Source organism: Lepisosteus platostomus, chromosome 13, assembly GCF_059453375.1.
Source record: "Lepisosteus platostomus isolate fLepPlt1 chromosome 13, fLepPlt1.hap1, whole genome shotgun sequence".
In the NCBI taxonomy this organism is placed as follows: Eukaryota; Metazoa; Chordata; class Actinopteri; order Semionotiformes; family Lepisosteidae; genus Lepisosteus; species Lepisosteus platostomus.
The window spans coordinates 32,810,016-32,828,957 of record NC_142623.1 but is presented as its reverse complement, the minus strand read 5'-3'; the positions used below and the strand labels follow the sequence as shown (position 1 = coordinate 32,828,957).

The 18,942-nt window shown below is 51.6% G+C and overlaps 1 protein-coding gene across 1 annotated transcript in view; it reads left to right on the top strand.

The window, feature by feature from the left end:
* The first annotated feature begins 6,994 nt into the window (after positions 1–6,994).
* Positions 6,995–18,942, top strand: part of dock2 (dedicator of cytokinesis 2) — a 69,339-nt gene continuing 57,391 nt past the window's right edge. Inside the window, exons 1-10 of the mRNA XM_088604243.1 lie at positions 6,995–7,146; positions 10,364–10,447; positions 10,769–10,809; positions 13,586–13,641; positions 13,933–14,029; positions 14,268–14,416; positions 14,693–14,828; positions 16,623–16,780; positions 17,694–17,775; positions 18,126–18,261. Coding sequence (XP_088460369.1) covers positions 7,104–7,146; positions 10,364–10,447; positions 10,769–10,809; positions 13,586–13,641; positions 13,933–14,029; positions 14,268–14,416; positions 14,693–14,828; positions 16,623–16,780; positions 17,694–17,775; positions 18,126–18,261 — 982 coding nt within the window. The 5' untranslated portion in view covers positions 6,995–7,103. The remainder of the gene's footprint in view (positions 7,147–10,363; positions 10,448–10,768; positions 10,810–13,585; positions 13,642–13,932; positions 14,030–14,267; positions 14,417–14,692; positions 14,829–16,622; positions 16,781–17,693; positions 17,776–18,125; positions 18,262–18,942) is intronic.

Sequence of the window (18,942 nt, the reverse complement as noted above, 5' to 3'; positions counted from 1 at the left end):
ACTTCTTGATCAAAGCGTCTGCAGGGAAACCCACTGGGAGAAAGAGCAGGAAGAGGAAAGGAGCCAGAGAGGACAGCCCCAGTGACCACAGCCTGGCCATAGAAACTGGACACAGACAGACCTGACTGTCCAGAGAGGACAGGCTCAGTGACCACAGCTTGGCCATAGAAACTGGACACAGACAGACCTGACTGTCCAGAGAGGACAGCCCCAGTGACCACAGCCTGGCCATAGAAACTGGACACAGACAGACCTGACTGTCCAGAGAGGACAGGCTCAGCGACCACAGCTTGGCCATAGAAACTGGACACAGACAGACCTGACTGTCCAGAGAGGACAGGCTCAGTGACCACAGCCTGGCCATAGAAACTGGACACAGACAGACCTGACTGTCCAGAGAGGACAGGCTCAGTGACCACAGCCTGGCCATAGCAACTGGACACAGGCAGACCTGACTGTCCAGAGAGGACAGGCTCAGTGACCACAGCCTGGCCATAGAAACTGGACACAGACAGACTTGGCTGCCCAGAGAGGACAGGCTGTGCTCCCACTGCCAGCGGGGAGAAATAGAGACAGAGGTGCACTTCCTACTGCACTGTGAGAAATATTCAGGGATTAAACAAACATTATTTCCTAAAATAACAAATCTAATCCTAGAAATTCCTCTCCTGCCAGAATCAGAACAGCTTCCGATCCTACTGGGAGAGGAAACTCAAGAGAGCTGCAGCCCAGTGTGTGATCTCCTGTCACAGCCCAGGGAACACACAGAAATGTTGTATGTGAAGTATCTAAAATGTTCAATAACGTTTTTATGGCGTGGAAAACTTGAGTACTGTAAATGTCTGAAAATGATCCGCTAATTGTTTATGCTTTTGCACTGCTAATTTATCAGCAGTGGCAATAAAGCTCGTTGCATTTGAATTCATCTCGCGTAAAAAACAGGTGGTTTGTTGCTTTTCTTGTAAAAGTCTGTAAATAGTTACTAATTGTCTCTGCTATGGCAACACTGTAATTCATCGGTCGTGCCAGTAAAACTCTTTGGATCTGAATTGGCCCACGATGGAGCTCACGGCCGCGGCTCAGCTGTGAGTGCTGTTCGGAGGGAGGAGGGGGAGGCGAGAGAGCTTCAGAACAGCCCGAGAGAGGCGCTTCACCGCAGGAAGGGGTTAAAGATTTCCCTGCGAGCGACGTGAAGGAGTTTCATTTATTGCGTTTTCCAAGCGCTAATTGCAGAATGCATTACCCTGTCTCTATACGCTCCCCATGCAATTATTCCTAATTTACTTCTCATCCGGATCATCTCAATAGAGCTCTGCGAATCCACTCGAGGAGCCCTGCAATTAAAATGGATATGCATTCCATTCAGCCGGCACTGAAGCCACGCACAGAATATGTTACAAGTGTCCTGAAAGGGTTGGCGTGCGTGCGTGCGTGCATGCGACATCGTGTTTTCCCGGTGCTTGAGCGTCGCTAGGCGCCGCTGAGTGCCTGGGCTTTCTCTGCGGGTCCGGAGGCGAGGCGCTCGCTGGGTCTGGGTCTCTGTCCGGTCCTGCACATGTTCCCAGAACCAGCAGCTTCACGGGCTGGCCCTGAACCAGGCACCTCAGAGACTCCCAGCACAACAGCCACTACAGTACAGACCAGCACCCAGGTACAGCTCAGTACCTCCAGCACCCCAACACTGCCCAGTACAGTACAGTACAGTACAGCACCCAGGTACAGCCCAGTACCTCCCAACACTGCCCAGTCCAGTACAGTACAGAACCCCAACATTGCCCAGCCCAGTACAGTACAGCACCCCAACACTGCCCAGCCCAGTACAGTACAGCACCAAGGTACAGCCCAGTACCTCACAACACCTCAACACTGCCCAGTCCAGTACGGTACAGAACCCCAACACTGCCCAGCCCAGTACAGTACAGCACCCCAACACTGCCCAGCCCAGTACAGTACAGCACCCAGGTACAGCCCAGTATCTCCCAACACCCCAACACTGCCCAGTCCAGTACAGTACAGAACCCCTATGTTGCCCAGCCCAGTGCAGTACAGCACTCCAACTGAGCTCACACACAGAGCTCAGAGAGACACTAGAGCTCACACATGTACACACATGGAGCTCAGAGGAGAGGACACTGTGCTGATTCAGACACTAGGAGAGGAAACTATGCTTTATTACACACACATAGAGCTCAAAGTGTACCCCCTTACTGGAGTCACCTGAGCACAGCTCGCTGAACCCCAACTCCTGGCGTTACCAGACCCCTGTCAGTTGGAAGGAAATGGCTTCCTGACGTGTAATCTTGTCACTGGGTATCAGATCGATAAGGAGTTATCTCCGCTTTGTCACAGAAGCTCTCAGCCACAGAAAACCACACCTTCCCAGCATCCTCTGCTCTGCCCCGTCGGTACAACAGATAACTGCGGTCAAATGAGTCTGCATGGCCCTGCGCTGTGTTGTATTACATACTAATGTAGAGCAGCAGGCTCATATGCTTTTGTATTGCATTATATTAAATTAGTTTCTAAATACTGAGAGTGCACTAGCTATGTAAATTTAATTTGCTAAATGTATATACTTTGAATTATTTTGCTGTGTAATTGTGGTACACTTAGTGATACTCTAGTATGTTACAGCCCTGTAAAGTTCTATTATACTGCCTTGAATTCAGCTGAGCTCTATTGTACGGCCCTGAAATTAGCTGAGCTCAATTATACTGCCCTGAATTCAGCTGAGCTCAATTATACTCCCCTGAATTCAGCTGAGCTCTGTTGTACTGCCCTGAATTCAGCTGAGCACTATTATACTGCCCTGAATTCAGCTGAGCTCTATTGTACTGCCCTGAATTCAGCTGAGCTCTATTCTACTGCCCAAAATTGGGCAGAACTGTATTTGTCACAGCAAGGTATTTGTTACAGCTCCGAATCAGGCTGGGCTGTCTTGAGCTCTAGGGTCCTGTACCATTTCTGTAGGAATCCCTGTAGAGGCTCCCAGCTGCTCCGTCTTGCTCACAGTCTTGAGTGAGGAGAGTTTTCTTGCCCAGACCTCTGGCTGTAAATATTTACATTTCCTGGGCTGCGGTCCCAAACAGTGTTGGCCTTGTCCCTCAGTCAGCAGGCATTCCTGCTGCAGCTCTGCAGGCCTGGGAGGACCAGGCTGGGCAGGGCTTAGTGAGAGGACAGGCTCGCACTGGTACTGCAGCACATGATCACAATCAGGCCTCGTGCACCAGCAGAGCAAGAGATCCGGCTCAGAAACTGGTGCTGACTGTGTTGTCATGTGCTTTTCTGAGCATGTATTTCTGAGCACATGTGCATGTCTGTAAGTGTGTGAGCTCTAGTGTGTGAATCAGCACAGTGTCCTCTCCTCTGAGCTCAGTGTGTGTAAGTGTGTGAGCTCTAGTGTGTGAATCAGCACAGTGTCCTCTCCTCTGAGCTCAGTGTCTGTAAGTGTGTGAGCTCTAGTGTGTGAATCAGCACAGTGTCCTCTCCTCTGAGCTCAGTGTGTGTAAGTGTGTGAGCTCTAGTGTGTGAATCAGCACAGTGTCCTCTCCTCTGAGCTCAGTGTGTGTAAGTGTGTGAGCTCTAGTGTGTGAATCAGCACAGTGTCCTCTCCTCTGAGCTCAGTGTCTGTAAGTGTGTGAGCTCTAGTGTGTGAATCAGCACAGTGTCCTCTCCTCTGAGCTCAGTGTGTGTAGGTGTGTGGGCTCTAGTGTGTGAATCAGCACAGTGTCCTCTCCTCTGAGCTCAGTGTGTGTAGGTGTGTGGGCTCTAGTGTGTGAATCAGCACAGTGTCCTCTCCTCTGAGCTCAGTGTGTGTAAGTGTGTGAGCTCTAGTGTGTGAATCAGCACAGTGTCCTCTCCTCTGAGCTCAGTGTGTGTAGGTGTGTGGGCTCTAGTGTGTGAATCAGCACAGTGTCCTCTCCTCTGAGCTCAGTGTGTGTAGGTGTGTGGGCTCTAGTGTGTGAATCAGCACAGTGTCCTCTCCTCTGAGCTCAGTGTGTGAGATGGGAAGAACAGAGAAGCCCACTGTAGTCCACAGCTTACACATCAGGTGACCATAAGGGTTCAGAAGAACTGGACACCCTGAACCACGATGAGATTTTGAAGTAGTTGTGAGACCTAAAGTAATTAACAACGAAAACAAGTGCTGAATATTATAAGTTTTATAAAAACCTGACACTGTGACCTAAGTTTTAGCATCGATTCATATCTGGCTTATAATACAAGCAGTTCACCCAAATGTCAGCTATCTGAAATGCATTGTGCTGTCTGATGATGAAATCACTTGTGATGATTAAAAACGTTGTAAAACATGTTACAAACTTAAATTAATTGAAGACTTCTTGCATGTTTTATATGTTGTCGCAATCACTGATGTGTATAATCAACACCATTCCTGAGTTGGGTGGGACATAAGTGCAGCAGTTGCAGTGCATCATGGATACGGATACTAATAAGGTCTGTGACCAATCACAATGGCCCAGGAAATGGAATGGTCATATGACTTCTCCTTCCTGACTTTTGCCCTCAAGGTCAAAGATCATAGCCACAGACACCTGTTTGGTCCAGTTTTGAATTTCACAGGAGGTCGGGATATCCCTGCTGCTTTCTTAATCCAAGATGCTGTGTTTGCTTTTCTGTGGTTTCCCAGAGACATGTGACTGCTGTATTCTCAGGTGAGGGGGATTTTCAGCACAGCTGGCCCGGCCAAGGAATGAGTGAAACTGGCCAGCAGTGTTATTCATGCCAGGACAGAGCACATATACCTGGATCAAGCTCAGAGGAAACACATGTGTGCCAAAGTCCCACCACCCTTCAGTGGAAAAGTACCCTGGACGCAGATATCTGAAACCCCAGAGATGTGGCAGGTGTGGCGTATGCACTGCAGGAGCCCAGGGCTCTGCTGCCTCTATAGCCTGCCTCTTGTGTACCAGGCCTGTCAGTGAGCTTTACGAACGGACGCATGAGTGTTTGTGCCAGTCCTCCCAGCTCAGTCCTGCTCCTCCCAGTGCGCAGAGAGAGTCCCCATGGAGCCAGGACTCAGAGGATCCGGGGGGAGACTCGGAGACGGAGCAGGAGTGGTGTGTGACCTCTCAGTGCCTGGCTGCTGTCTGTCTGTAGCTCTCATCCCTTCTCAATGCAGAGAGGAAGACATTGGTCACAGGCCTGTCCAGGGCCTGGGCTTCAGAGGGTCCCAGTGCAGGTTTCTCACAGCCTGTGAGGGCAGGCCTCCATACTCTTATCCCGACCGTGAAAGAGGCCCCAGCGTGCTGTCAGTGGGTCTGTGGGCACTGGTGTGGTGTGAGCCTGGTCAGTACCTGGATGGGAGACCTCCTGGGAAAAACTAAGGTTGCTGCTGGAAGAGGTGTTAGTGGGGCCAGCAGGGGGCGCTCACCCTGCAGTCCATGTGGGTCCTAATGCCCCAGTATAGTGACGGGGACACTATACTGTAAACAGGCGCCGTCCTTCGGATGAGACGTAAAACCGAGGTCCTGACTCTCTGTGGTCATTAAAAATCCCAGGGCGCTTCTCGAAAAGAGTAGGGGTGTAACCCCGGTGTCCTGGCCAAATTTCCAATTGGCCCTTACCAATCATGGCCTCCTAATAATCCCCTTCTATGAATTGGCTACATTACTCTGCTCTCCTCCCCACTGATAGCTGATGTGTGGTGAGCGTTCTGGCGCACTATGGCTGCCGTCGCATCATCCAGGTGGATGCTGCACATTGGTGGTGGTGGAGGGGAGTCCCCATTACCTGTAAAGCGCTTTGAGTGGAGTGTCCAGAAAAGCGCTATATAAGTGTAAGCAATTATTAAATTATTATTATTATTATGTGTGGTGAGCGTTCTGGCGCACTATGGCTGCCGTCGCATCATCCAGGTGGATGCTGCACATTGGTGGTGGTGGAGGGGAGTCCCCATTACCTGTAAAGCGCTTTGAGGGGAGTGTCCAGAAAAGCGCTATATAAGTGTAAGCAATTATTATTATTATTATCACCTCTACTGTGTGAAGAGATCTATGTTAGAGTGTGCACATTGCTCAGTGAGAGTGACAGAGCACCCTCTGGTGGTGAACCCTTGCCACTGCGCCCTCCCCAGCACCGTGTGCTGTGATGCAGGGAGCTGCTATGCTGTGTCTGGTCACCTCACACCCAGTTGACACCTTCTGCTTGTAGCGGAGCTGGCTGCAGCGCGTTGACGCCACCGCCCTCCCTGCGCGTCACAGGGGACTCAGCCACCTGGGCTGAGGGAGGTCTCCTTTAGCTCAGCCGGCTGGTTCTCTGTTGTGTGACGCCAGAGACCCGGGTTGGCGCCCAGGTAGTGAGGGATGAACCGGCAGGGCGGAGTGGTGAGGGTCACATGCTCACTCAGTGAGGCAGGGGTCCTGGCTACCCCCTCTTACACTGCCAAGGCAGGGGATTAAACTTCATTGTGAGTAAAAACCACGAGCCTATTACCTCTCTCTTGTCACCTAGGCTCATGGCTGGCTCCTCAGCGATCCAGGCAAGGGCTCAGTTCACCTATCAGTCTTCAAAATAACATATCTGGCACCTGCTTTTATGCAGAGACTGATGTTTTGCTCACATTCTGATGGGCGGGCACTGGGCTGGAGAGATGTGAGTGAAGTGTCCCACTCGGGGGGGGGAAGACAGCTGTGCCACATTTGGGATTCGAACCCACCGCCCCTGCATGTAGAAATCCAGGGCCCTGACCACACCAAAGCAGATTCACTGGGAAACGAAAGCAATTCCTCAATGCAGTCTCAAAAACCGTACAGGTGAGAAACGCAGTCCTGGGTAGGGGCAGGGGGGGGCTCTGTGTTCTGAGGATCGGGGTGAATCGATCCGCTGTGAAGGCCCTACGGGGGGCGCAGGGAGAGAGACGCAGCTCTGACCCAAGTGTGTGAGTGTGTGAGGTGGTGGTGGTGGGGGGGGCAGGGCAGCGATGCAGAGAGACAGACAGAAAGGGAAGGAAGGAGAGGGGGAGGGACTGCACTTGCAGAAAACACAGAAGTGAGGCTCTGAGAGGCGGAACGGAAACTTGTCAGAGAGAGGGAGCGAGAGAACGAGAGAGGAGAGAGCGGAGGGAGAGGGAGCTCACCAGCATGGCGCCGTGGAGCACCGACACCAGGCAGAGGCTCGGCGTAGGTAAGGCGATCTGGACCGCCGGGGCCAGGTGGGCCCGGCGCCCTCGCTCTGCCCTCACAGGTCCGGATCGGATCACAAGACGGGTCCAGGAAGTCCGGTGGCGCTGCCAGACTTCCTTCTCAACAGGATGTGGGCAGGTGTGGGCCAACGGCCCCCGAGGCAGGCTGAGATCGCCCGAGCAGAGAGCCGCCAGTACAGAGCGAGCAGGGGCGCTGCGGGGCAGGAGGGCTGGGGCAGGTTGGGAAGCCTCAGGCCAGATAAGACAAGCTGGAGGAGGGGGGCAGTAACGGCTGTTTCCAGGGCAGAAGGGCTGTGATCAGTCAATCCATCAATCAGTCAATGAGTTCTTTCTGATCACTTTTGGACTGTGAAACTTGAAGAGTGCAGAAGCAGTTATTTTTGATATGCGTGCCTTTTTGCAAGCATCCAGTGGTCGTCTTCCCTGGAGAAGCAGTCTTGAATGTCTTAAAGCTTGCAGGTGTGTTGCGTTCGCATCAGGAGTGATGCACACAGAGACACACAGAGACCCAGAGACACAGTGCTTCACAGAGACAAAAAGACACAGACATAGAAACACTCAGACAAACAGCACCGCATAGACACAGTGACACAGAGACACACAAAAAACACTGCGCTGCACAGAGACACAGAGCTACTTAGAGGCAGAGACACTTCGCAGCACAGAGACACACAGAGACAAAGCCCTACACAGAGACACACAGACACACAGAGACACAGCGCTACACAGACATAGCGCTGCACAGAGACACAGCTCTGCATAGACACACAGAGACACAGTGCTACACAGAGACACAGCTCTGCAGGGATGATACAGCTGGTAATCAGGGGTGCAAATGAGGAGAAAGAGTGGGATTGTTGTAGGAGAAGAGAACAGTTCCAGGGGAATCGAGGTGGGAGAGAGGAGTCTCCGGTATCGGTGTGGTATTAGGGGCACAGAAGGGAATAGTTCCAGGGAAATCCAGGCAGGAGAGTAGTTTTATCAGTCTAGATGCTCCAGACCAGACTACAGCTGGCAGACGGAAGCTGTTTCCTGAAGATAGGGCAGTCTGCATCGCAGTCTGTCACTGTTCCAGGACAGCGCTCAGAGGCTCTGACCCCAGACGACACGGACTCCAGCACTCACTGTGGACCAGCAGGCCCAGGACCAGCAGCCTTAGCATCTGTAAACAGTTCATCGGGAATCGAGCCGGGTCACAAGGGATCTCTTTTAACATGGCTGGCACAGTGTTTAGTGTGGTTCTGTCATAACTGTGCTTTTACCGTGGTCTCATTGTGCCTTACTTCACTGTATTGTTCTTTTACCCTGATCTCACTGGGCTTACTGCACTGTACTGTTCTTTTACAATGATCTCACTGAACTTTACTGCACTGTACTGTGCTTTTACCATGTTCTCACTGAGCTTTACTGCACTGAGCTGTTCTTTTATCATGATCTTACTGAGCTTTACTGCACTGTGCTATTCTTTTACCATGTTCTCGCTGAGCTTTGATGCACTGTACTAAGCTTTTAACCTGATCTAATTGGACTTTACTGCAGTATATTGTGTTTTTACTGTGTTTTCACTGGGTTTTGCTGCACTCTACTGTGTTTTTACCATGATTTCAAAGGGTTTTACTGCACTGTACTGTGCTTTTGCCATGATTTCACAAGGTTTTACCGCACTGTACTGTGCTTTTACCATGATCTCACTGCTTTACTATTGTACTGTACATTCATGGCATACTCCAGTGACGTTTTACTAGGGTACTGTTCTGCATGTGAATAGGTACACAGCACACACCCTCACAAACTGCAGGTCTGCTGAGCACAGGAAGTGACACAGGAAGTGAGGCAGTGAAGGAGAAAAACAACACACACACACAGTATTAACAAAACACAAACTGCACACTGTCCCTGTACATTACACACAGCACACAGACTATACTGTATATAGACAGCACACTGACACTGATCTGACACACACTGCACACTGTCTCTACACAGTATACCCAGTACACAGACTATCCTGTATAAAGACAGCACACTGACACTGATCTGACACACACTGCACACTGTCTCTACACAGTATACCCAGTACACAGACTATACTGTATATAGACAGCACACTGACACTGATCTGACACACACTGCACACTGTCTCTACACAGTATACCCAGTACACAGACTATCCTGTATAAAGACAGCACACTGACACTGATCTGACACACACTGCACACTGTCTCTACACAGTATACCCAGTACACAGACTATCCTGTATAAAGACAGCACACTGACACTGATCTGACACACACTGCACACTGTCTCTACACAGTATACCCAGCACACAGACTATACTGTATAAAGACAGCACACTGACACTGATCTGACACACACTGCATACTGTCTCTACACAGTATACCCAGTACACAGACTATACTGTATATAGACAGCACACTGACACTGATCTGACACACACTGCATACTGTCTCTACACAGTATACCCAGTACACAGACTATACTGTATATAGACAGCACACTGACACTGATCTGACACACACTGCACACTGTCTCTACACAGTATACCCAGTACACAGACTATACTGTATAGACACAGCACACTGACACTGATCTGACACACACTGCACACTGTCTCTACACAGTATACCCAGTACACAGACTATACTGTATATAGACAGCACACTGACACTGATCTGACACACACTGCACACTGTCTCTATACAGTATACCCAGTACACAGACTATACTGTATATAGACAGCACACTGACACTGATCTGACACACACTGCACACTGTCTCTACACAGTATACCCAGCACACAGACTATACTGTATAAAGACAGCACACTGACACTGATCTGACACACACTGCACACTGTCTCTACACAGTATACCCAGTACACAGACTATACTGTATAAAGACAGCACACTGACACTGATCTGACACACACTGCACACTGTCTCTACACAGTATACCCAGTACACAGACTATACTGTATAAAGACAGCACACTGACACTGATCTGACATACTGCATACTGTCTCTATACGGTACAATCAGCACACAGACTATACTGTATATAGACAGCACACTGACACTGATCTGACACACACTGCACACTGTCTCTACACAGTATACCCAGCACACAGACTATACTGTATAAAGACAGCACACTGACACCCTGTGTCCGTTGTTTCAGCCACGTATAACTTCACCGGACGGGGGGAGAAGCAGCTGTCTCTGCAGATCGGGGACACTGTGCACATCCAGCAGTCATGCGAGGGTGAGTGTGCCCAGGGGGTGAGGGTGTGTGTGAGAGGGTGAGAGTGTGTGAGAGGGTGAGTGTGCCCAGGGGGTGAGGGTGTGTGTGAGGGGGTGAGAGTGTGTGAGAGGGTGAATGTGCCCAGGGGGTGAGGGTGTGTGTGAGGGGGTGAGAGTGTGTGAGAGGGTGAATGTGCCCAGGGGGTGAGGGTGTGTGTGAGGGGGTGAGAGTGTGTGAGAGGGTGAATGTGCCCAGGGGGTGAGGGTGTGTGAGAGGGTGAGAGCGTGTGTGTTCTTCTCCCACCCTGCAGCCTGACCGATTCTGCCCTCTGTGTTGTTCCAGGCTGGTTCATGGGCTACCTGACCCGGGACAGATCCCAGCAGGTAAGACTCCTCACGCTCCAGGCTGAGATTGTCCGGTGTGTGCGCATCGTTATTAACTAATTAATGCGCACATATTGTGAGTTCTAGTTTAGACTATGTAGAGTAACCAAAATCATTTTATGCATCGGTTTTTAGATGAAGTGGAACTAAAAGTCTTCTGGAAAGAGGTTCGGATCAGAGCATGTCTGGTTGTTTATTTTTAAATACACGCCTGTCTGGGTTCGTCTAGTGTCCTCCAACACCTTTTGCAACACCTCGCAACTCTCACAACATGTGATGTGTGATGTGTTTGTAGCAAAGTGTCACATCTCAGCACTATTCCATCATCTGTAGGGCTGCACAGAGCCTCACAGAGAGATGGTGGTCAGCACTGTTCTCTCATAGCTCTGAGACCCAGCATGGCTGGCTGGGGATCCTTCTGTGTGGAGTTCGCATGCGCTTTCCGTGTCTGTGAAGGTGTTTTCAAGCTGTTCTGGTTTCCTCACAACATGCTGGCTGGTGTCACTGGTGTCTCCTAAGTATTTTCTGGGTACTGAAGCTCAGTAACTGGAAGACCAAGTAGCTGGATTTTGGTTCAGTCTGAGTAGTCAGTTACTGTAACAATTAACCGAAAGATATTCTTAATGTGGCATATAAAGGATTTCTCTTTTACACTTACTTATACAGTAGATCACCTTCAGGTCTGGTTAGAAGTGTTGACGACTGTGCAGTTAGTTAGTGTAACTCAGTTGTTAGCTCAGACTGACCTCCAGGAAGTGAGCTTCGCTGTCCTGCTCTGCTGTCTGCACCCTGCGATGGACCCTATCCCATCCTACACCTCTGCTTCCGGACTAGGTTCCGGGTTGCCGAGACCCTCCCCGAGGATACTGCTCGGTCAGGGGTCGAATCCAGGGGGTACAACAGCAGGGCTCACTTCAGTCATCAGTGAGAGGAGGGGGACAGCCTGTACTTTTCAGGGGAGCCAGCAGGGGGCAGCCCATGCTCATAATGGCTGGTGTGAATACCGAGAGAGAGCAGTCACGCTGGGTGGAAGACGTGTGCCCATGTCATCGCTCGGGCAAACTCCCTATTAAACCCCTGGCAGATGCTTCCTGAGCGCCGCCCTGCAGGTGGTACAGCTGCATCTTCTCAGAAGCCTGTAGCAGGTTAACAGGTCAGGGTCCAGATTGAACGAAAAGTTGGACCCACTCGTTTCCGGACCCCCCTGAGACAAACCCCTGAGAGAGGTTGGAGACGTCTCAGCTTGCAGAGAGAGGAACCGATGAGCCATCCCAGCATGCACCTGGCTGCCCCGGGTCTGACCGGGTTTTGGGGACGGAGGGGAGGCAGGGGGCAGCGCTTGTTCGTTCGGGGAGAAACGGACCGGGCGCCAGAGAGACGATGCCTTCGGATCCGGCGTGGCTGGACTCTGAAACGGAAGTGTGCTGCGCCGCACCACACTGGGCAAGGGTGTGTCTCTGCACGTGGTGGAGGCGCCAGCTATTTTCAGTCGGGCCCCAGCCTGCCACGTTCCCTATTTCTGCTCATCGTGTCGGCCAACTCGCCAGCGTCACAGACACAGCGGATACGAGCTGAGTCAAAGTGAAAATAAAAGAGGCTCTCTGCTGTTTCGTGGCCTCGGGACTTTCTGTTTCCTATAGCGCTCAGCGCCCTGTCTGCCCAGGGTGGGAGACAGGAGAGGGCTCTGGGGCTCTGCAGGGGCTCTGCTGGGGCTCTGCAGGGGCTCTGCAGGGGCTCTGCTGGTTCAGGGTGGGCAGAGCAGTGGGCCCTGAGGTCAGTGATGTGGCGTGACAGCCCTCTGCTGGTGCCTCAGAGCCAGCCTCCAGCCCAGGGGAGAGTTGGCAGCCAGCAGTGTAGCTGAGGGGGGGGAGGTCTCTCTTCACTGCTTACCTGTATGATCTAGGATAGATTTTAAAGTTCTTTTATTTGTTTTTAAAGCTCGAAACGGCCCAGCACCTGTATACTTCACTGAATGTCTGTCTTGCTATGTTCCTATACGTGACCTGAGATCTGCAAATTCTGGCCTTCTGCAACTACCACATGTGAAAAACAGAAATAGTGCAGAGGCAGCCTTTTGTTTTTATGCTTCTAAATGACAGAACTCACTACCAGGGTTTATTAGGCAGTCGAGCTCGGTACATGGTTTTAAAAAACATTTGAAAACATATGTTTTTCATTGAGCTGTTAGTTAAATTAGTTCTTTGTTTTTTGTGTTTGTCTTTCTATTTTATTGATTTTTCTTCTATTGTTCTTATTTCATTACAACTTTCTTAATTTTCTTTTTCTTCTTCAAGCATAAATCGACATTTTATTGCTTTACTGTATTACTGTGTTTTCCTTTACGGCTGAAGGTATCTTAATTTTAAGATTTTATTTTCAGACTTGGTTTGTGAAGCACTTTGAGCTGCTATTTGTATGAAAGGTGCTCTACGAATGAAGTTTATTATTATTTATTATTATCTGCTGTAGTGTGCAATTTGCCCTGATCCTGTAGAGTGAGACTCCCCAGGAGTTAGAGGTCAGTGGCAGGCAGCAGGGAGGCTGGGAGACTCAGCTCCTAGACTGCTGGGGTGTGACAGCACTGTCCCACAGAGTGACCCTCTAGCTGGAGGTCAGGGGTCAAGGGACAGCAAGTCTGAGCAGCGCAGATCTCAGACCGCTGGGGTGTGACAGCACTGTCCTGTCCCACATAGTGAGCCTCCAGCCCAGGGGTCAGGTGAGGGACACTGAGGTTGGTGTCCAGGACGCTGGGTAACCCTGTCCTCTCTCTCCACAGGGTGTGTTCCCTGCCAGCTACATCCACCTGAAGGAGGTGATCATTGAGAAGCGGGGGTGAGCATCGAGAAACACAGCCTGGGGCTGCACGGGTCATGACTTAATCATGTGTCCAGAGTGACAGGATGGCTATTACATACTTTTCAGTGTATAGTAACTGGTAAGCTGCCAGTAAATAAGCCCCCCCGCACCCCCTGACACATCCTAACTAAAAACACAACTAAAATCCAGCCTGGACTCTGCCCTTTATCCTGTAACCTTTACCCTTTAACCCCTCACCCTTATCCCTGTTGTTTGGCTTGGTGGGCAATGCTGTTGCTGTACCCTAAAGCTCTTCTCCGCCTGTAGGGGCCAGGAGGTTGTAACCTCTGCAGAGATGCCCCTGGTCCAGGAGGTGACCACCACCCTGCGCGAATGGGGCAGCATCTGGAAACAGCTGTATGTGGTAAGGGTTTCTCTCCCCGTCTGGACATCTCAGTAGTGGCCTGCATCATCGCCAAGTGATAAAGCAGCTTCTGCTTGCAATGAGAGAGCACTGTCTACGCGGATTCTCATCAGGGACTTCATCAACTTCCTGGCACCTCAGCTGTGATGGTGACAGACAGACAGGAAGCGACAGCGGTATGGACCGATGTCTGACCTCTAACCCCTGACCCTTGACCCCTGTCTCCGTGCCTCCCCAGGCCAATAAGAAGGAGAAGGTGGAGCAGGTGCGGCGGTTGCTATGGGAACTGGTGGAGTGGCGCTCCCAGCTGCTGTCCGGCACGCTGCCCAAGGACGAGTTCAAGGAGCTCAAGCAGAAGGTCACCTCCAAGATCGACTACGGCAACAAGTATGCTCCGCTCCTGTCTCACCCCCACACTCCTGTCTCACAGCCCCTCTACTGTCTCACTCCCTCACTCCTGTCACAACCCACTCTACTGTCTCACCCCACTCTACTGTCTCACCCCAAAACTCCTGTCTCACTCCCACTCTACTGTCTCACCCCAAAACTCCTGTCTCCCTCCTCTGTTCCCCTGTTTCTCTGTTCCTCTCTACCTCTTCCTCTGTCTCAGCAGTGCAGCAGGTGAGGTGATTCCTGTTGTTCCCGACTCTCTCTGTCCACCAGGATCCTGGACCTGGACCTGGTCGTGCGAGATGAGGACGGGAACATCCTGGACCCGGATCGCACGAGTGTCATAAGCCTGTTCCGCGCTCACGAGGAGGCCACAGCCAAGATCAATGAACGCATCAAGGAGGAGATGGTACCAGAGCGCCACCCACAGGCCACAGGGCCCACTGCACTGAGACTCTGATTCTGAGGCTCACTGAGGCACACTGAGGCACACTGACACACTGACACATTGACACACTGAGGCTCACTGACACATTGACTCACACTGACACACTGACACATTGACACACTGAGGCTCACTGACACACTGAGGCACACTGACACACTGACACATTGACACACTGAGGCTCACTGACACATTGACTCACACTGACACACTGACACATTGACACACTGACTCACACTGACACACTGAGGCTCACTGACACACTGACACATTGACACACTGAGGCTCACTGACACACTGAGGCTCACTGACACACTGACACATTGACACGCTGAGGCTCACTGACACACTGACTCACACTGACACACTGAGGCACACTGACACACTGACACATTGACACACTGAGGCTCACTGACACATTGACTCACACTGACACACTGACACATTGACACACTGACTCACACTGACACACTGAGGCTCACTGACACACTGACACATTGACACACTGAGGCTCACTGACACACTGAGGCTCACTGACACACTGACACATTGACACGCTGAGGCTCACTGACACACTGACTCACACTGACACACTGAGGCACACTGACACACTGACACATTGACACACTGAGGCTCACTGACACATTGACTCACACTGACACACTGACACATTGACACACTGAGGCTCACTGACACACTGACTCACACTGACACACTGAGGCTCACTGACACACTGACACATTGACACACTGAGGCTCACTGACACACTGAGGCTCACTGACACACTGACACATTGACACACTGAGGCTCACTGACACACTGACTCACACTGACACACTGAGGCTCACTGACACACTGACACATTGACACACTGAGGCTCACTGACACACTGAGGCTCACTGACACACTGACACATTGACACGCTGACACATTGACACACTGACTCACACTGACACACTGAGGCACACTGACACACTGACACATTGACACACTGAGGCACACTGACACACTGAGGCACACTGACACACTGACACATTGACACACTGAGGCACACTGACACACTGACACATTGACACACTGAGGCTCACTGACACACTGAGGCTCACTGACACACTGACACATTGACACACTGAGGCTCACTGACACATTGACTCACACTGACACACTGACACATTGACACACTGAGGCTCACTGACACACTGACACATTGACACGCTGAGGCTCACTGACACACTGACTCACACTGACACACTGAGGCTCACTGACACACTGACACATTGACACACTGAGGCTCACTGACACACTGACTCACACTGACACACTGAGGCTCACTGACACACTGACACATTGACACACTGAGGCTCACTGACACATTGACTCACACTGACACACTGACACATTGACACACTGAGGCTCACTGACACACTGACACATTGACACGCTGAGGCTCACTGACACACTGACTCACACTGACACACTGAGGCTCACTGACACACTGACACATTGACACACTGAGGCTCACTGACACACTGACTCACACTGACACACTGAGGCTCACTGACACACTGAGGCACACTGACACACTGACTCACACTGACACACTGAGGCTCACTGACACACTGAGGCTCACTGACACACTGACTCCCACTGACACACCGAAGCACCTAATACAGTAACAAAACACAAAAACTAGTCTCACTTTTCATGGAGACCTTATTTCTGTCTTTCTCTCTCCCTCTCTCTCTTTCCCACTCCCAGTCCAACATTCAGGCAGATCACTCGGGAATCTCCGCACGGATCCAGTCCTCTCCCACACACAGCCTGTACGTCTTCGTCCGGAACTTTGTGTGCCGGATTGGGGAGGACTCGGAGCTCTTCATGTCCCTGTACGACCCCCAGAAACAGGCCATCATCAGGTCAGCACGCTGTCCTGTCTGTCTGTGTGACTGTCTGTCTGTCAGTGGGGCCTGTGTGTCTGTCTGTCTGTCTGTCTGTCTGTCTGTCTGTCTGTCTGTCTGTCTGTGTGTGTGTGTGTGTCTGTGTGTGTGACTGTCTAACTGTCAGTGGGGCCTGTGACTGTGTGTCTGTGTGCCAGTGTTAGGGATCTGTCTGTCTGTCAGTGGGGCCTGTGTGTCTGTCTGTCTGTCTGTCTGTCTGTCTGTCTGTCTGTCTGTCTGTGTGTGTGTGTGTGTCTGTGTGTGTGACTGTCTAACTGTCAGTGGGGCCTGTGACTGTGTGTCTGTGTGCCAGTGTTAGGGATCTGTCTGTCTGTCAGTGTGGCCTGTGTGTGTGTCTGTGTGTTGGTGTGTCTGTGTGCCAGTGTCAGGGATCTGTCTGTCTGTCAGTGTGGCCTGTGTGTGTGTCTGTGTGTTGGTGTGTCTGTGTGCCAGTGTCAGGGATCTGTCTGTCTGTCAGTGTGGCCTGTGTGTGTGTCTGTGTGTTGGTGTGTCTGTGTGCCAGTGTCAGGGATCTGTCTGTCTGTCAGTGTGGCCTGTGTGTGTGTCTGTGTGTTGGTGTGTCTGTGTGCCAGTGTTAGGGATCTGTCTGTCTGTCAGTGTGGCCTGTGTGTGTGTCTGTGTGTTGGTGTGTCTGTGTGCCAGTGTCAGGGATCTGTCTGTCTGTCAGTGTGGCCTGTGTGTGTGTCTGTGTGTGTGTGTCTGTGTGCCAGTGTCAGGGATCTGTCTGTCTGTCAGTGTGGCCTGTGAGTGTGTGTCTGTGTGCCAGTGTCAGGGATCTGTCTGTCTGTCAGGGGGCTTGTCTCCCTACACGTGTCTGTTTCTCGGTGTCTCTCTCACCACGACCCTCTGTCTCCTCCACACCGCTCGGCAGTGAGAACTACCTGGTGCGCTGGGGCAGCCGTGGCTTTCCCAGAGAGATCGACATGCTGAACAACCTGAAGGTCGTCTTTACTGTGAGTCAACACCAGGGGGCGACACACACACATGCACCCCACAGACCCCTCCTCACACACACTCCCCAGCGAGAGAGAGAGTGACACAGGTGGGGCACACTGACCCCTCCTCACACGCACTCCCCAGCTAGAGTGAGAGAGTGACACAGGTGTGGCACACTGACCCCTCCTCACACGCACTCCCCAGCTAGAGTGAGAGAGTGACACAGGTGGGGCACACTGACCCCTCCTCACACGCACTCCCCAGAGAGAGTGAGAGAGTGACACAGGTGGGGCACACTGACCCCTCCTCACACGCACTCCCCAGAGAGAGTGAGAGAGTGACACAGGTGGGGCGCTGTCTCTGTCAGGACCTGGGGAACAAGGACCTGAACCGAGAGAAGATCTACCTCATCTGCCAGATCGTCAGGGTGGGCCGCATGGAGCTGAAGGACAGCAACACCAAGAAGTGCACCCAGGGGCTGAGGAGACCCTTCGGGGTGGCAGGTGAGAGGGGCAGTGGGCAGCAGGACAGGGGGGTGATTAACCTGGGGGTGTAGACTGTGGGGTGATACCCTGGGGTTGTTGTTGACTGTGGGGTAATAACCTGGGGTTGTTGTTGACTGTGGGGTAATAACCTGGGGTTGTTGTTGACTGTGGGGTAAGAAGATGGGGTTGTTGTTGACTGTGGGGTGATACCCTGGGGTTGTTGTTGACTGTGGGGTGATACCCTGGGGTTGTTGTTGACTGTGGGGTAAGAAGATGGGGTTGTTGTTGACTGTGGGGTAAGAAGATGGGGTTGTTGTTGACTGTGGGGTGATACCCTGGGGTTGTTGTTGACTGTGGGGTGATACCCTGGGGTTGTTGTTGACTGTGGGGTAAGAAGATGGGGTTGTTGTTGACTGTGGGGTGATACCCTGGGGTTGTTGTTGACTGTGGGGTAAGAAGATGGGGTTGTTGTTGACTGTGGGGTGATACCCTGGGGTTGTTGTTGACTGTGGGGTGATACCCTGGGGTTGTTGTTGACTGTGGGGTAAGAAGATGGGGGTGTTGTTGACTGTGGGGTGATACCCTGGGGTTGTTGTTGACTGTGGGGTAATAACCTGGGGTTGTTGTTGACTGTGGGGTGATACCCTGGGGTTGTTGTTGACTGTGGGGTAAGAAGATGGGGTTGTTGTTGACTGTGGG